The sequence below is a fragment of the Bombina bombina genome, chromosome 4, assembly GCF_027579735.1.
Source record: "Bombina bombina isolate aBomBom1 chromosome 4, aBomBom1.pri, whole genome shotgun sequence".
NCBI lineage: Eukaryota > Metazoa > Chordata > Amphibia > Anura > Bombinatoridae > Bombina > Bombina bombina.
In genome coordinates, this window is record NC_069502.1 from 474,515,769 (window position 1) to 474,534,956 (window position 19,188).

The 19,188-nt window shown below is 37.8% G+C and overlaps 1 protein-coding gene across 1 annotated transcript in view; it reads right to left on the reverse strand.

The window, feature by feature from the left end:
* CSMD1 (CUB and Sushi multiple domains 1) overlaps window positions 1-19,188 on the reverse strand; it is a 3,127,153-nt gene that overhangs the window by 649,437 nt on the left and 2,458,528 nt on the right. The window contains 3 exon segments of the mRNA XM_053711946.1: window positions 3,758-3,871; window positions 4,296-4,412; window positions 6,904-7,098. Coding sequence (XP_053567921.1) covers window positions 3,758-3,871; window positions 4,296-4,412; window positions 6,904-7,098 — 426 coding nt within the window.

The following is a 19,188-nucleotide window of genomic DNA, read 5'->3' on the forward strand; positions in this document are numbered from 1 at the left end:
ACAAATGATTTCATAGTTAAAATTAGGTTATTTAGAATTTGCAACACAGGCTCTCATGCAAGCATAAAAACTGGTATTTAAAAAGCAGCTGTCATAAGATCAAGATTGCGGCTTCTTAACGTCACCACCACCTAAGAGGGTGACAAAGTTAAGTCGAGCCATTCTTGTTCATCTGTGTTTATTGCCAGGTTGAATAAGAGCAGGGGGTGGTACTGCACAACCATTTATTTGTGCAGTAATAAATGTGAGCAGTGGACCCTGCTCAGCCACTGCCTACTCACCACAAATGTGGGCTAACAGGTTCCCTAGCTAGGAAGACTCTTAGGTGGGTGTTTGGTTTCCACTCAGTGTTCTGGTATGCGTGTTTGAATGGCTGCGTACTTCATAGGTGGATAGAGTTTTATGTGATCATTGTTCATAGGGGTCTGTGCATGCTGGTGTATGTGCATTGACAGCTGCTTCCTATGATGGTTAGATATTGTGCCTACAGCGCTCTACAACTGCTTATGTATAATGTACGGGGCTCTGAGTATATATTAACTATAGCATTTTGATGCCTACTGTCTGGTTCCTCGCAGTACACTGTTCATAGTCTTTATTCTATACATGGTTGCGAGTTGGTTGCTAGGCAACCATGTGCAGCTGGTATATAGACGGATGGTTGTTGGCTCTATATTTCGTAGGTAATTATTTTCTATTATATTCTATGATCATCATCTTTGCCGGGTTCTATATATACATATGTTTTGTTGACTCTGTGTGATTTGCAATTTTTAGATGTAGCATGATCATGTGGTGAAATCTTATGGTGATTGCTTATTATGTCTGTTTGATTTGGTCCTCTGAGGTGCTCCGTAGCATCCTGGCACTTGCGCAGTAGCGCTTGGTAGACGTGCAGGGGCACAGCTGCTTGGGATCACACGGTGATGGGTTCTTCTTAAATAGGTGAGTGTTTTGTTTGTTCTGTTGGTCTGAGGACGGGGGTAACCCCGAAAACGTTAACTGTGAAATAAAGGATTATCTTTTGAAAAACGGTGAGTGCCTTCCCATTGTCTGTTCATTGTATATATATATATATATATATATATATATATATATATATATATATATTTATACACAGTATATATACACAGTATATATACACAGTATATATATATATATATCTATATCTATTCTTTGAGTGCACAGCAATTTAAAAGTCTTATAACCTGAAGGTGGTTGTCAAATTTGGCTATTAATATGTCATATAATAAAAGCACTGGCTGTTTTGAAAATAACTTCTTTTCAAATTTGTATTGCATATAATTTTGGATAAAGGTGATTATTAAAGGGTCCTTAAACTCAAAATGTAATTTACTATAAAATGTAATTAGGCCTAATTAAAAAAAATTGAATTGCACTTTCATTAATTATTACTTATTTTGACTGCTTTTCCTCTAAGAAATATGTTTCCATCCCCCCAGAGGAGTTGGAATGTATTAGATAATATACAGAACCCTGTCACTGTGACTATTACATTCTGCTCAGTGATTGTTTGATATGTTCAGGAGCTCCTTTATATGTGCCTTTTAATGGCAAAGGAAGTAAGATAAGCAACATTCAGGAGACTTTCAAGGTGTGTGTACAAGAACTGCGTCCCAGGACTGCACTGTTTCGAAATGCTTTTAAAGTATTTGTTTACTACACTTATCTTTTGTAACACAGTTAATGTTTTATGCATTGTTTAAAAAGAAAAATACTATAATGTCCCTATAAGGTGTTCTAAAGGCTGGGACCTTGGATACCCTACATCTGTAAAACAAACTTATATTGTTCTGCAAAGATACATTGATCAGTATTTGTATTGTTCAATGTAATTAAAGGGCATTGATAATATGGGCTCTGTTTACAAAGGGCTGAGTGGACGAGGTTCGTGGTCTTTAACCTTGTCCACCCAGCCTCTCAGCAAGTGGACAGCAGTATGCTTTCCTCAGTTAACATTGAACAATACGCTGTGCAATGCCGCCCCTGCTACAGTTGTGAGCAAAAGAGGGGGCTGTCAATCATCTTGATCTGATTGCTGCTACTTAACTAGCATTTCAGGCTCACTCTAAGTGAAACTAAAAATCTGGGACTCTGGAGCAGCTATCACTGCTTGTTAAATGGAGCCCTATTTGTTTATGTTGAAGAAGGGGTGCATTCTAAAACCCTTTATAAGACTCATGTTTCAGCATTTTTCTACAACAAGAATCAATTTTCTAAAATTAGAATTACCATTTTTTTTCTTTCTTTTAAACATATTCTAAAAAGGATGAATTCACTAACTCACTGAGATCAAGATGTTAATAAATTACTTTCATTATTTACTTTCATTTATTTAATTCCCCCAGGCAGTGAAAGGGACGTTAAACTAAAATAGCATTGTATCATGCATATGAAAGACCACTATCTAAACGTGGAAAACATATTTGCTTTTGTGTGAACATTCTTAAGTTAAAGCTGTTTATTTTTATATAAAACTAACAAGAAGAGAATGCTTGGTCACAGTTATTCTGTGGGATTGACTCTTGCTCGCTTATAAGAAAGACCTTTATCAGTAGGCTCTAAGGATTAAAAAAGGTCTGGAGGATTGAAGTAACTGTTTTACTGTCAAAATAATTAATTTTCTATTAATTGTGAAAGGTAAGTGTTAAGATATTTATGTATTTTGGTAATGCATGGTTCACAAAGTTGGGAAATGGTTTGTTGTTTTGTGCTAATCATGTTTTAAGATACATATAGCAAGTATGTGCACAGTCAGAGAAGGAAACATATTTTTAGATATTAAGGATGTTGGGCTGTAGAAAATGGGTAATGCCTAAGAAAGTGTCATGTTTCTGTCATGAGTTACTGAAAGAAGACTTCTAAATGCTATGGCCCCTAATTTATCAAAGGGCTTGTGGACCTGATCAGACACTGCGGATCAGGTCCGCAAGACCTCGCTAAATGCGGAGAGCAATACGCTCTCCGCATTTAACATTGCACCAGCAGCTCACAAGAGCTGCTGGTGCAACGCCGCCCGCCAGCAGGGAGGTATCAATCAACCCGATCGTATTCGATAGGGTTGATTTCCGGCGATTCCTGTCCGCCTGCTCAGAGCAGGCGGACAGGGTTATTGAGCAGCGGTCTTTAGACCGCTGCTTCATAAGTTGTGTTTCTGGCGAGTCTGAAGACTCGTCAGAAACACGGCCCGTCAAGCTCAGTACGGAGCTTGATAAATGGGCCTGTATGTGTCTAGCCTTGTGAAAACACTGACGGTATAGTTTGATAATAACATGTTTGGAGCAATATGCTGCACAGATGTTAAAAATTAAACATAATATTTTCTTTTACTTTTAGTATATTTACAGTAGTTTAAAACTCTTTATCGGCTATCACACTGTTAGAACTATGTACATTTTATATTATGTTTTAGTCATTTTGCTAAGGATCCAAATTAGAAGTAACTAGGGAGAAGTTACGTCAAAGTAAGCCACTTTTCAATACATATAGTGGTGGAGAAAAAGTATCACAAATATTTGGTACTCTTCACTGTTTGAAGTTGCACTTTTTGGCCTGGGACTATAGCTACTCAGAATGCTAATCATAGTACAAAGAGAAAAAAAAAAAACTGATTCACAAAAACAGATGATTGTTTATGAAATGCCTGCTGTCCTTCAAAAAAAACATATTTAAGAGATTTGTCATACACTAATGGCGTAAAACATTACGTATGCAGACAATTTTATTCTTGTCCTACCTGTGTGGCTTCCAGAGAGGGAGCTAAGAAGTCTAGCATTTGGTTGAGGACCATCAAAAAGTTCAACTAAGTCATTCAATGCAGTTTGGAAAAATGCAAATTGACCAAATACCACTAAAAAGAAGATAATTATTAAAAATTTAGCAAAGAATCATTACTAATCATTAGGTTTAAAAAAGGTACAGTAATATAGCAAAATAAGTATAATTATACATATTTCTATTTATATTACTAAAGTAATGCAACATACGTTATTTGTAAATTAATTACAGTGTTGATTTCTAATGGTTATTTCATGTACAGTACATTTCTACCAACACAATTAAAGTCAATTTTTACCTGCTTGAGGTGACAGATAACAACATGCAAAGCGCATTTGGAATATTAGTATAAACTATTATTGTTTAAGAATGTCCAGGAACAGCAAGAGCTTTGTTTCATTAAATTTAAATATCATGTTATTGAAAAATGGTTAAACTTTTATTGGCTAATGACAATAAACAATAAAATTAGTTTATATTTGGAAAATAAATCTTACCAAATTCTTTTGGGACAGTTACCAAGTAGTGACAGATTTGCCCAACAGTATAATTGTTTGGAAAATTTGGTGATAAGACAACTCCATCAGATCCTGTATACTGTCCACCACAAGGTGCTAAAAAAGATAAGATGAAAGTATGAGTATTTTTTATGTGACCGCTTAGACAGATTTTTTTTAATCTTACTGTTGTAAATAAAAGTTCCTATCTAGGCTTCCTATCTACAGTATATGTCTTTTTAGTAGCTCTACTTTAAATTTTAACTATAATATAACATCATATATACTGTGCAAATTAATTTTCATCATACTTTTTTACATTATTGTTTACTCATGTTCCATTTTGTTGTTATTATTTTTTTTATATTTTATAGCTATTTACCATACAGTCTGAGTCATATTTAATTTATATTCAGATAATGTCCTCTTATATTTGCTACACTATTTATTTACACATTATGCTTATATGATACTTATATGTATCTTCAAAACTGTATTATCCTTGTGTGCATATTATATAAATCTGTTTCTGGCCAACAGCATGTTTGAGAAAATAGCTATTTAAATTGTACATGCCTGCCAGTATATTTTAGCTAATCCAAACTCTCCCCACATAAAAAAACTAAAACAAATACCAGGCACATCACTGATTTTGGTAATGGGTGTATTGAAGAAAAATAAACAAGTATACGTACTACAGGCACAAGCACCCATCCTGGCTACCCCTCTTTTTCCAGGGATTATAAAGAGGGATAGATATGCTGTATTTTCTGCATTTTAATGGTAATGCCCAGTGCCCCTCTAGAAATGACCCCTTGCATGACAAGCTATACATGATACCTTCCCTGATAAATGTGTTTAAAAATGTATTTAATTTTGAAACCCTAGCCTGTTAAATAGTGCGCAAAAATCACACAGGTGTCCCCGATAAGCTGACATACGGCAAAATCGTAAAGGCACAACACAAAATCGTAAAGTACACTGACAAAAAGACATGCACATGCTGTCCATAATGCATGATCAAATTACAGTGCCAGTGTCTGTCAGGGGAAATGATGCACAAATCCAAAAAACAAAGTGCATTGTTGAGTACAGCAAATATATAAGGGGAGTAGATTTATCTGATCATTGCATACAACCACATCTGGTTCACCACAAGACCAAAACCTGGTATAATTTTTCTTTACATATAAATAACCCTAGGTAGCAGTCTATAATTCATGTGCTGTACAAAAAAAAAAAAAAAAAACAGGCGCAGGGAAGCCATACACTTTACTGGAAATTACACTAAAGCTTTAATCAGATATTTTGTTTAACCATCCCACATTTGAATCATATAATGTTCAGAGACCTTGCAGCAAGCACTTCCCCACAGGATGCAAAAAGTCCCCCCAAAAAAAGTGCTGTTACAAATAGGAGTTAGAAGGGATTCTATCTACTATTGCCCCTCCTCTCCGTTTCTACCTAGCCTATGTATTGCAGACTGTTTAAGTCTTCCATACAAAGGTAAACTATTAATTCAAATGACTATATATGTGTTATTAATGTATTTATTCTATATTCCTGACCTTGCTTGTCCTGATTAATCTTTGTCAGCTAAATGTACCAACTTATCGGGTGGTTATACCAATTATTCTAAATTCATGGATCCCCTGACCTTGTCCTGTCCCTTTTATCGTTAAGGTCATGATACATTAGCTACACAAAATAATTCAAAATACCCCATTTAGAATAACCAGGCTTATCTACTTTTGCAAATGGTATGTCATCATATGGGCAATTTTCATTCCTGGGCTGCTATACTGATTCAAAGGCAAAGTAGGCCCAGAAAATCAAGGTGTCAAATTTAAATGTATGAAGACATGTATGACGAAAGCATGACCACAAAATCTGGCCAGGTTTTGTGACCAAGTGGCTAGAAAAAAGTCTGGACCTACCCTTATTGCAATACCTGTGGGTTGTCTAATTTTGCAAATGATATGTCATCATGTAGGCAGTTTTCATTCCTGGGCTGCCATATTGTCTCATAGGCAATGTAGGCCCAGAAAATGAAGGTGTCAAATTTCCATGTATGAAGACGTGTATGAAAAAAAACATGACCACTAAATCTGGCCTGGTTTTTTGACTAAGTGTCTAGAAAAAAAGATTGGCCTTATCCTTTTTGGAGTACACAGGGGGTTGTCTAATTTTTCAAATGGTATGCCATGATGGGGTAATTTTAACTGGGCTACCATACTGCCTGAAAGGTGATATAGGCCCAGAAAATCAATTTGTCAAATTTCCATGTAAATAGAAATGCCCCATATTTTGGCCTTTAACAATCCAAACTCCCCGAAACCTGTAAATGGAGGTAGTTTTATTGCAATAAAAGTATGATATTCACAATTAAAAAAATGTATGTGTGTGTTGGGAGAAATAAAATGTGTGTGTGTGTGTAAGAGTGCACCACTACGGTGGAGAAACTACACTTACAGTGACCTTCTGATTCAGTATGATTAAATTATTGGAATGAAGCAAAAACTGTGGTTCAATGACAAATCAAAACTAATTTTTAGCTTTTCTAAACTACAATGCATACAGATTAGGGGATTTTAACTTAAATACATACCATTACAGGTTGGCAAAATCCTGTTCCATGCTGGCTTTCCATCTGCACCAATCATGCAGGTAATTGTTGCAGGATCAATAATTTTGTAGCCTGGGTCACACTGATAAGTTACTGTAGATCCAAGTTTTAAATCACTTCCAACCCGAGTCCCATTCATAATGTTTCCTGGATCAAAGCAAGCCTCTCGAGGCTTTTCTGTTGTGAAATAGGGAATATAAGATTAATTTTGTATGGATAAAGCTTTCAATGCTACAGTTATTTTCAAATACTTATATCTACTAAATATGGACCCAAATGGACGGACTAAAATATGCTTTTTCAGCTTAGAATACTATTAAGCATTCATTTAAATTTTGGTAAATGTAAGTATATTTATTAAAGTATGATTACATTTAGAAAGGGCTGGAGAAAAAGCTACAGAAAAAGCATTCTGAAAATTTGCCTAGAACTAATGGTTTAGATTTACCTTAATAAATCAAATTATTTTACACTTCATATTATTATTATTACTATTATTATTAATATTATTATAATTATTATTACTATTATTTAAGCTATAAAAGATGTTGCAATAAATACATTATGACAAAAATAACAACACTATTGCACCAATAGAATTAATTTATCAAATGAAAAGCCACTTTTGATGCTTCTCTAAGTATATTAGTAAGCCAGTCAATCAATCAGTAAGTCAGAGAGCTTTAATAAAATGGTCTGTTTTGCATTAAAAGTGTAGGTTTGTAACAATGGAGTCATAGTGAAAAGAATGGAACACCATTTAAGACTCTAAGCAGTTGGATTCAATTTTTAACCCACAAAACAAAAATGAGCAGAGCAACCTGTATTTAAAAGCTAGATAAAAGTAACTGCATGCAATAAAATGCAATGCAGATGCCCATAGACCACTTAAAATCCCACTCAGAAATATAGCAGTAAATGTCAGTTATATCATGTTTAATAGACTTTAAAAGATTAGTATTATAATTTCAGGATATTTGTTTGTAGAGAGTGAGAACATAACCAGCAATATTTTCATATATCTATGAAGATATACCGGCATTTATGTCTACTAATTAATAACTGCAGATATGAAGCTCCTAAAATATACACACATTGTAGCATACATAATTGTGAAAGCACTTTCTCATTGCACTATTGCTTGCCCAGGGATTAAGCAATGTAATTATCTATTGCAGAGCTGAAGACAGATGCTGAACTAATTGGGGGAAACAAACGTACATTGCAACAAATCAGTGGCTGAGTTTAACTTAAATTCGTTAGTATATTGCCAGTCTGGAGATTACATTAACTATGGCCCAGATTACGAGTTTTGCCTTAGAGGCTGTGCAGTGCTAATGAGCAGTTTTCTCTCACCGCTCACTTACCTACAACGCTGGTATTACGAGTTTTTACAAACCCATCGTTAAAAGACAATAAGTGAGTGTTGAGCAAAATTTTGCTCATTACCACACTCCAATACCACCGCTGCTTAAAGGGACACTCAATCAAAATTAAACTTTCATTATTCAGATAGAGCATGCCATTTTAAACAACTTTCCAATTTACTTCCATTAACTAAATGTGCACAGTCTTTTTATATTTAAACTTTTTGAGTCACCAGCTCCTACTGAGCATGTGCAAGAATAAGTGTGTATGCATTTGTGAATGGCTGATGGCTGTCACATGGTACGTGTATGCATTTGTGATTGGCTGATGGCTGTCACATGGTACAGGGGGAGTGGAAAAAGACATAACTTTTAAAATTGTCAGAAAAAAATCTACTACTCATTTGAAGTTCAGGCAAAGTGCTATTGCATTGTCTCGTTATCTTGCATTTGCTGATTATGCAAATTTACTGTGTTGACTGGTCCTTTAAGTCAGCGGTGAACTGGTGTAACATGCTCGTGCGCGATTTCCCCTTAGGAATCAACAGGGAGAGCCAGCTGAAAAAAAGTCTAACACCTGCAAAAAAGCAGCGTAAAACTCCTTAACACAGCCCCATTGATTCCTATGGGTAAATAAAATTTATGTTTACACCTAACACCCTAACATTAAACCCGAGTCTAAACACCCCTAATCTTACTCTTATTAACCCTAATCTGCCTTCCCCGACATCGCCGACGCCTACATTATATTTATTAAACCCTAATCTGCCGCTCCGGACACCGCCGCCACCGACATTATACATATGAACCCCTAATCTGCTGCCCCCAACATCGCCGACACCTACATTATATTTATTAACCCCTAATCTGCCGCCCCCAATGTCGCCGCAACCTACCTACACTTTTAACCACTAATCTGCCGCCCCCAATGTAGCCACCATTATAATAAATATATTAACCCCTAACCCGCCGCACTCCCGCCTCACAAACATTAGTTAAATATTATTAACCCCTAATCTGCCGGCCCTAACATTGCCGCAACCTACCTACATTTATTAACCCCTAATCTGCCGCCCCCAACGTCGCCACCACGATATTAAAGTTATTAACCCCTAAACCTAAATCTAACCCTAAACCTAACACCCCCTAACTTAAATATAATTTAAATAAATCAAAATAAATATTCCAATCATTAACTAAATTATTCTTATTTAAAACTAAATACTTACCTGTAAAATAAACCCTAATATAGCTAAAATATAACTAATAGTTACATTGTAGCTATCTTAGGGTTTATTTTTATTTTACAGGCAAGTTTGTATTTATTTTATTATTTATTAACTATTTAATAACTACCTAGCTAAAAACAGAATTTATGCTTACCTGATAAATTGCTTTCTCCAACGGTGTGTCCGGTCCACGGCGTCATCCTTACTTGTGGGATATTCTCTTCCCCAACAGGAAATGGCAAAGAGTCCCAGCAAAGCTGGTCACATGATCCCTCCTAGGCTCCGCCCACCCCAGTCATTCGACCGACGGACAGGAGGAAATATATATAGGAGAAACCATATGATACCGTGGTGACTGTAGTTAGAGAAAATAATTCATCAGACCTGATTAAAAAACCAGGGCGGGCCGTAGACCGGACACACCGTTGGAGAAAGCAATTTATCAGGTAAGCATAAATTCTGTTTTCTCCAACATTGGTGTGTCCGGTCCACGGCGTCATCCTTACTTGTGGGAACCAATACCAAAGCTTTAGGACACGGATGAAGGGAGGGAGCAAATCAGGTCACCTAAACGGAAGGAACCACAGCTTGCAAAACCTTTCTCCCAAAAATAGCCTCCGAAGAAGCAAAAGTATCAAATTTGTAAAATTTGGCAAAAGTGTGCAGTGAAGACCAAGTCGCTGCCTTACATATCTGGTCAACAGAAGCCTCGTTCTTGAAGGCCCATGTGGAAGCCACAGCCCTAGTGGAGTGTGCTGTGATTCTTTCGGGAGGCTGCCGTCCGGCAGTCTCATAAGCCAATCGGATAATGCTTTTAAGCCAAAAGGAAAGAGAGGTAGAAGTCGCTTTTTGACCTCTCCTTTTACCAGAATAAACAACAAACAAGGAAGATGTTTGTCTGAAATCTTTAGTAGCCTCTAAATAGAATTTTAGAGCACGGACTACGTCCAAATTGTGTAACAAACGTTCCTTCTTTGAAACTGGATTCGGACACAAAGAAGGTACAACTATCTCCTGGTTAATATTTTTGTTAGAAACAACTTTCGGAAGAAAACCAGGCTTAGTACGCAAAACCACCTTATCTGCATGGAACACCAGATAGGGCGGAGAACACTGCAGAGCAGATAACTCTGAAAACTCTTCTAGCAGAAGAAATTGCAAGTAAAAACAAAACTTTCCAAGATAGTAACTTAATATCTATGGAATGTAAAGGTTCAAACGGAACCCCTTGAAGAACTGAAAGAACTAGATTTAGACTCCAGGGAGGAGTCAAAGGTCTGTAAACAGGCTTGATCCTAACCAGAGCCTGAACAAATGCTTGAACATCTGGCACGGCTGCCAGTCTTTTGTGAAGTAAAACAGATAAAGCAGAGATCTGTCCCTTTAGAGAACTTGCAGATAATCCTTTCTCCAAACCTTCTTGTAGAAAGGATAGAATCTTAGGAATTTTTATCTTGTTCCATGGGAATCCTTTGGATTCACACCAACAGATATATTTTTTCCATATTTTATGGTAAATTTTTCTAGTTACAGGCTTTCTAGCCTGAATCAGAGTATCTATTACAGAATCTGAAAACCCACGCTTTGATAAAATCAAGCGTTCAATCTCCAAGCCGTCAGTTGGAGGGAAACCAGATTCGGATGTTCGAATGGACCCTGAACAAGAAGGTCCTGTCTCAAAGGTAGCTTCCATGGTGGAGCCGATGACATATTCACCAGGTCTGCTTACCAAGTCCTGCATGGCCACGCAGGAGCTATCAAGATCACCAAGGCCCTCTCCTGATTGATCCTGGCTACCAGCCTGGGAATGAGAGGAAACGGTGGAAATACATAAGCTAGGTTGAAGGTCCAAGGTGCTACTAGTGCATCTACTAGAGTCGCCTTGGGATCCCTGGATCTGGACCCGTAGCAAGGAACCTTGAAGTTCTGACCTGATGCCATCAGATCCATGTCTGGAATGCCCCATAATTGAGTTATTTGGGCAAAGATTTCCGGATGGAGTTCCCACTCCCCCGGATGGAATGTCTGACGACTCAGAAAATCCGCTTCCCAATTTTACACTCCTGGGATGTGGATCGCAGACAAGTGGCAGGAGTGATCCTCCGCCCATTGAATTATCTTGGTCACTTCTTTCATCGCCAGGGAACTCCTTGTTCCCCCCTGATGATTGATATATGCAACGGTCGTCATGTTGTCTGATTGAAACCTTATGAATTTGGCCTTTGCTAGTTGAGGCCAAGCTCTGAGAGCATTGAATATCGCTCTCAGTTCCAGAATGTTTATCGGGAGAAGAGACTCTTCCCGAGACCATAGACCCTGAGCTTTCATGGATTCCCAGACCGCGCCCCAGCCCACTAGACTGGCGTCGGTCATGACAATGACCCACTCTGGTCTGCGGAAGCTCATTCCCTGTGACAGATTGTCCAGGGTCAGCCACCAACGGAGTGAATCTCTGGTCTTTTGATCTACTTGAATCATCGGAGACAAGTCTGTATAATCCCCATTCCACTGTCTGAGCATGCACAGTTGTAATGGTCTTAGATGAATTCGTGCAAAAGGAACTATTTCCATTGTTGCAACCATCAATCCTATTACTTCCATGCACTGCGCTATGGAAGGACGAGGAACAGAATGAAGTACTTGACAAGAGCTTAGAAGTTTTGATTTTCTGACCTCTGTCAGAAAAATCCTCATTTCTAAGGAATCTATTATTGTTCCCAAGAAGGGAACTCTTGTTGACGGGGACAGAGAACTTTTTTCTTTGTTCACCTTCCATCCGTGAGATCTGAGAAAGGCTAGGACGATGTCCGTATGAGCCTTTGCTTTTGACAGGGACGACGCTTGAATTAGGATGTCGTCCAAGTAAGGTACTACTGCAATGCCCCTTGGTCTTAGAACCGCTAGAAGGGACCCTAGTACCTTTGTGAAAATCCTTGGAGCAGTGGCTAATCCGAATGGAAGTGCCACAAACTGGTAATGCTTGTCCAGAAAAGCGAACCTTAGGAACTGATGATGTTCCTTGTGGATAGGAATATGTAGGTACGCATCCTTTAAATCCACGGTAGTCATAAATTGACTTTCCTGGATGGTGGGTAGGATCGTTCGAATAGTTTCCATTTTGAACGATGGTACCCTGAGAAATTTGTTTAGGATCTTCAGATCCAAAATTGGTCTGAATGTTCCCTCTTTTTTGGGAACTATGAACAGATTGGAATAAAATCCCATTCCTTGTTCTCTTATTGGAACTGGATGTATCACTCCCATCTTTAACAGGTCTTCTACACAATGTAAGAATGCCTGTCTCTTTATTTGGTTTGAAGATAAGTGAGACCTGTGGAACCTTCCCCTTGGGGGTAGTTCCTTGAATTCCAGGAGATAACCTTGAGAAACTATTTCTAGCGCCCAAGGATCCTGAACATCTCTTGCCCAAGCCTGAGCAAAGAGAGAGAGTCTGCCCCCCACTAAATCCGGTCCCGGATCGGGGGCTATCCCTTCATGCTGTTTTGGTAGCAGTGGTAGGCTTCTTGGCCTGCTTACCCTTGTTCCAGCCTTGCATTGGTTTCCAGGCTGGTTTGGGTTGTGAAGTATTACCCTCTTGCTTAGAGGATGCAGAATTAGAGGCTGGTCCGTTTCTGCGAAAGGGACGAAAATTAGGCTTATTTTTAGCCTCAAAAGACCTATCCTGTGGGAGGGCGTGGCCCTTTCCCCCAGTGATGTCTGAAATAATCTCTTTCAAATCTGGTCCAAATAATGTTTTACCTTTGAAAGGAATGTTAAGCAATTTTGTCTTGGAAGACACATCCGCTGACCAAGACTTTAGCCAAAGCGCTCTGCACGCCACGATAGCAAACCCTGAATTTTTCGCCGCTAATCTAGCTAATTGCAAAGCGGCATCTAAAACAAAAGAGTTAGCCAATTTAAGTGCTTGAACTCTGTCCATAACCTCCTCATACGAAGATTCTTTCCTGAGCGACTTTTCTAGTTCCTCGAACCAGAAACACGCTGCCGTAGTGACAGGAACAATGCATGAAATTGGTTGTAGAAGGTAACCTTGCTGTACAAAAATCTTTTTAAGCAAACCCTCTAATTTTTTATCCATAGGATCTTTGAAAGCACAACTATCTTCGATAGGAATAGTAGTGCGTTTGTTTAGAGTAGAAACCGCCCCCCTCGACCTTGGGGACTGTCTGCCATAAGTCCTTTCTGGGGTCGACTATAGGAAATAATTTCTTAAATATAGGGGGGGGGAACAAAAGGTATGCCGGGCTTTTCCCACTCTTTATTTACTATGTCCGCCACCCGCTTGGGTATAGGAAAAGCGTTGGGGGGCACCGGAACCTCTAGGAACTTGTCCATCTTACATAATTTCTCTGGAATGACCAAATTGTCACAATCATCCAGAGTAGATAACACCTCCTTAAGCAGTGCGCGGAGATGTTCTAATTTAAATTTAAATGTCACAACATCAGGTTCAGCTTGATGAGAAATTTTTCCTGAATCTGAGATTTCTCCATCAGACAAAACCTCCCTCATGGCCCCTTGAGATTGGTGTGAGGGTATGTCAGAACAGTTATCATCAGCGCCCTCTTGTTCTTCAGTGTTTAAAACAGAGCAATTGCGCTTTCTCTGATAAGTAGGCATTTTGGATAAAAGATTTGCTATGGAGTTATCCATTACAGCCGTTAATTGTTGCATGGTAATAAGTATTGGCGCACTAGATGTACTAGGGGCCTCCTGTGTGGGCAAAACTGGTGTAGACTCAGTAGGGGATGATGTAGTATCATGTTTACTCCCCTCATTTGAGGAATCATCTTGGGCAATATCATTATCTGTGGCATTACTGTCCTTACTTTGTTTGGACACTATGGCACAATTATCACATAAATTTAAATGGGGAGACACATTGGCTTTCATACATATAGAACATAGTTTATCTGATGGTACAGACATGTTAAACAGGCTTAAACTTGTCAACAAAGCACAAAAAAACGTTTTAAAATAAAACCGTTACTGTCTCTTTAAATTTCAAACTGAAAACACTTTATAACTGAATATGTGAAAAAGTATAAAGGAATTGTTCAAAAATTACCAAAATTTCACCACAGTGTCTTAAAAGTATTGCACACCAAATTTCAGAGCTTTAACCCTTAAAATAACGGAACCGGAGCCGTTTTTAAATTTAACCCCTATACAGTCCCAGCTATATGCTTGGTGAGACCCAACCAAGCCCAGAGGGGAATACGATACCAAATGACGCCTTCTAGAAGCTTTTTTAGTGATTCTTAGATCCTCACACATGCATCTGCATGCCTTGCTCTCCAAAAACAACTGCGCAGTAATGGCGCGAAAATGAGGCTCAGTCTATAACTAGAAAGGCCCCCAGACTAAAAAAGGTGTCCAACACAGTGCCTGCCGTTTTTTAAACGTTCCCCAAGATTATAATGCCAATTATTAGCTAGAATCTACATAATATGCCCCAATAAAGCAATCGTTTTAGCCCATAAAAATGTCTGCCAGTTTTTAAGCCCTTTTTTAAGCCCTTTATTCTTTTATGTTTGACTAAGAAAATGGCTTACCGGTCCCCATGAGGGGAAATGACAGCCTTCCAGCATTACATGGTCTTGTTAGAAATATGGCTAGTCATACCTTAAGCAGAAAAGTCTGCTAACTGTTTCCCCCAACTGAAGTTACTTCATCTCAACAGTCCTGTGTGGAAACAGCAATCGATTTTAGTTACTGTCTGCTAAAATCATCTTCCTCTTACAAACAGAAATCTTCATCCTTTTCTGTAAAGAGTAAATAGTACATACCAGCACTATTTTAAAATAACAAACACTTGATAGAAGAATAAAAACTACATTTAAACACCAAAAAACTCTTAACCATCTCCGTGGAGATGTTGCCTGTGCAACGGCAAGGAGAATGACTGGGGTGGGCGGAGCCTAGGAGGGATCATGTGACCAGCTTTGCTGGGACTCTTTGCCATTTCCTGTTGGGGAAGAGAATATCCCACAAGTAAGGATGACGCCGTGGACCGGACACACCAATGTTGGAGAAATAAATACAAAAGTACCTGTAAAAAACCTAGCCTAAGTTACAATTACACCTAACACTACACTATAATTAAATAAATTAACTAAATTAAATACAATTAAATCAATTAAATTAAATTAGCTAAAGAACAAAAAAAACCCACTAAATTACAGAAAATAATAAACAAATTACAGAAATTTAAAATAATTACACCTAATCTAATAGCCCTATTAAAATAAAAAAGCCCCCCCAAAATAAAAAAAACCCTAGCCTAAACTACCAATAGCCCTTAAAAGGGCCTTTTGCAGGGCATTGCCCCAAAGTAATCAGCTCTTTTACCTGTATAAAAAAATACAAACAACCCCCCAACAGTAAAACCCACCACCCACACAACCAACCCCCCAAATAAAATACTAGCTTAAAAAACCTAAGCTCCCCATTGCCCTGAGCTCTTTTGCCACCCAAAGTCCCTAACCTAAAAATAAAGCCCACCCAATACACCCTTAAAAAAGCCTAACACTAACCCCCTGAAGAACGACTTACCGGGAGACGTCTTCATTTAAGCCGGGCGAAGTGGTCCTCCAGACGGGCAGAAGTCTTCATCCAAGCTGGGCAGAAGTGGTCCTCCAGACGGGCAGAAGTCTTCATCCAGACGGCATCTTCTATCTTCATCCATCCGGCGTGGAGCAGGTCCATCTTCAAGACATGCGACGCAGAGCATCCTCTTCATCCGACGACTAACACAGAATGAAAGTACCTTTAAGTGATGTCATCCAAGATGGTGTCCCTTAGATTCCAATTGGCTGATAGAATTCTATCAGCCAATCGGAATTAAGGTAGAAAAAATCCTATTGGCTGATGCAATCAGCCAATAGGATTGAGCTCGCATTCTATTGGCTGTTCCAATAGAATGTGAGCTCAATCCTATTGGCTGATGGGATCAGCCATTAGGATTGAACTTCAATCCTATTGGCTGATTACATCAGCCAATATGATTTTTTCTACCTTAATTCCGATTGGCTGATAGAATTCTATCATGGAGCTATCTTAAGGTTTATTTTACAGGTAAGTATTTAGTTTTAACTAGGAATAATTTAGTTTGATATGACTTTTTAGTTAGATTTCTTTTAATTATAGTTAAGTTAGGGGGTGTTAGGGTTAGACTTAAATTTAGGGGTTAATAACTTTAATATAGTGGTGGCGACATTGGGGACAGCAGATTAGGGGTTAATAAACGTAGGTAGGTGGCGGCGATGTTAGGGACGGCAGATTAGGGGTTAAAAATATGCGAGGTGGGAGTGCGATGGTTTAGGGGTTAATATATTTATTATAGTAGCGGCGATGTACGGTTCGGCAGATTAGGGTTAAAATTTTTCTTTTAGTGTTTGCGATGTGGGAGGGCCTCGGTTTAAGGATTAATATGTAGTTTATGGGTGTTAGTGTACTTTTTAGCACTTTAGTTAAGAGTTTTATGCTACGGCGTTGTAGTGTAAAACTTAACTACTGACTTTAAAATGCGGTACCAGTCTTGACAGGAGAGGGTCTACCACTCACTTTTTGCCAGACTTGTAATACTGGCGCTATGCAAGTCCCATTGAAAAAAGAGGATACGCAATTTACGTAAGTGGATTTGCGGTATTTCCAAGTCTGGCCAAAAAGAAAGCGGTACACCTGTACCTGTAAGACTCGTAATACCAGCGGGCATTAAAAAGCAGCGTTAAGACCAGCTAACGCTGCTTTTTAAGCCTAACGCAAAACTCGTAATCTAGCCGTATGTGTTTAAATGGGGGTTAAACACATATAGACTAGTAATAGTTGAATAAGAAAATGCTGCAATTCGTCATATGTTTTTGGTTTGCAGAGTATGCATAAGGCGGGTTGTAAGAACAGCTGGCACAAGATGCTATTATAGTTGATGCAGTGTAACAATAACTATAGTTAGCTAAATATATGTTGTTTTAGTATGTACTGTTTGAGAAAGGTTAAAGGAGGTGGGACCAGACATGGATATTAAATGGACATTTTATTGTAAAATTGCCATGTACAGGCTAATATGAAAGATCGGCCTGATAGTTATCCAGTTTGGTTGAATTTTATAATATCCTGTCCATTACTTAGCCTACACTGAGGAACAACCAGACTGCAGTGGGGGTATAAAGGGGAGTCTTTGTTGAAGATCTGATAATTGAAGACATCTAAGATATTTTGGTTGAACTAGAGGGCATTCTAGCAATTTAAAACAATAATATATATGTGTTATATATAAAATGTGTTTTTTATTGAACTGCTTAAAACTTGTGAGTTTGCAATGAGGAATAATTTGGGGGAATTAAGATGGGGGTACCTTAGATGGGGGTTGTTTAAAGGGATTCCTACGTTTAGGTCTTATAATGCATGGCATGGTAGGTTCTAATAACTAAATGGTTATTCTAGTGGAGGTTAAATGAGTACTTATGGGTTAATGGTGATTGGAGGCCTGGTGATGAGAGAGTAATGGCAATGGAGTCCTAATAATTAAGGGGGTCAATGTTGTTGGATCCATACCTTTAAGGGCAAGGGGATTTTAATAGAATTATTAATGGAGGGTTATGGTTACTATGATAAGTATCAATTGCATGGTGGTGGCCAGTGTTATGGTTAATTTGTAATGGGGATAATTTAGCGTTTAAAAGAGAGAGTGCAAAAGACAAAAGATTATTTGCTTTAGTAGATTATGAATTCAAATCCTTTATAAATCTTTATAATCTGTGTTTATAATATTTGTTCAACTCCCTTGAAGCACTTAAAAAAATGTTTAGGAATTGAAAATGCATCTGAGTATTGCTTATTTGTACATCTACTTTCTTATAATTAATTTTAAGTTTGAAAATATTGCTCAGTCCTCCAAAACTCAAAAGTTACATACAGTATATGCCAGATCATGCCCAGTCATTTGGTTGGTTGGGAAATAATTCCTTCCATATTATTATAAAAAAGTTAGACTTAAATTATTTCTAAATGACTAAAGAACAATTTATATAATAGCTTATAACAGTATTGTTCTTTTTTTCCATCCATTATTGGTAGAGAAATAATCAAAAATAATAATAATGTGCAATGCATTTACTGAATAATCACATCAAGCCAACATTGCATATAAATATATAAAGCTAATGTACAACTATTGTTAGAGGCTGCACTTGATTTTTTTTTTCTTATAGAATGAAATGCTTTTGTTTCTGTTGTATTGGATCAGTTTTGCTACAGTTTAAACTGTAAAATGCTAAAGGCAGTACTACAGTGACAATATATAGATGATTTAATTTGTAAAAAGGAATCTATAAAGATAAAAATGATGATGTTATGCCTGTATTATCATCAAATTGAAGTTTCTAGACTAGTTCAAACTTGAGAGTTACAATTTTAATCAGTGATTAGAAACAGATTCAGATGAGGGATGAAATATGTCAATTCATGGCATTATGGACAACATCAACACAAAGGCATGGAAATGTTGTAAAACAGTATTGTGCAATTAGCTATAATTCTTCTGAGAAATGGTCTTTTTTTCTAGGCAGCTGCTGTTGTTTTCTTGAATATATTTTTTTGTAGAAGCACAAACAAAACAATCCTTTTGTATTGTCTTGAAAAATAGACTG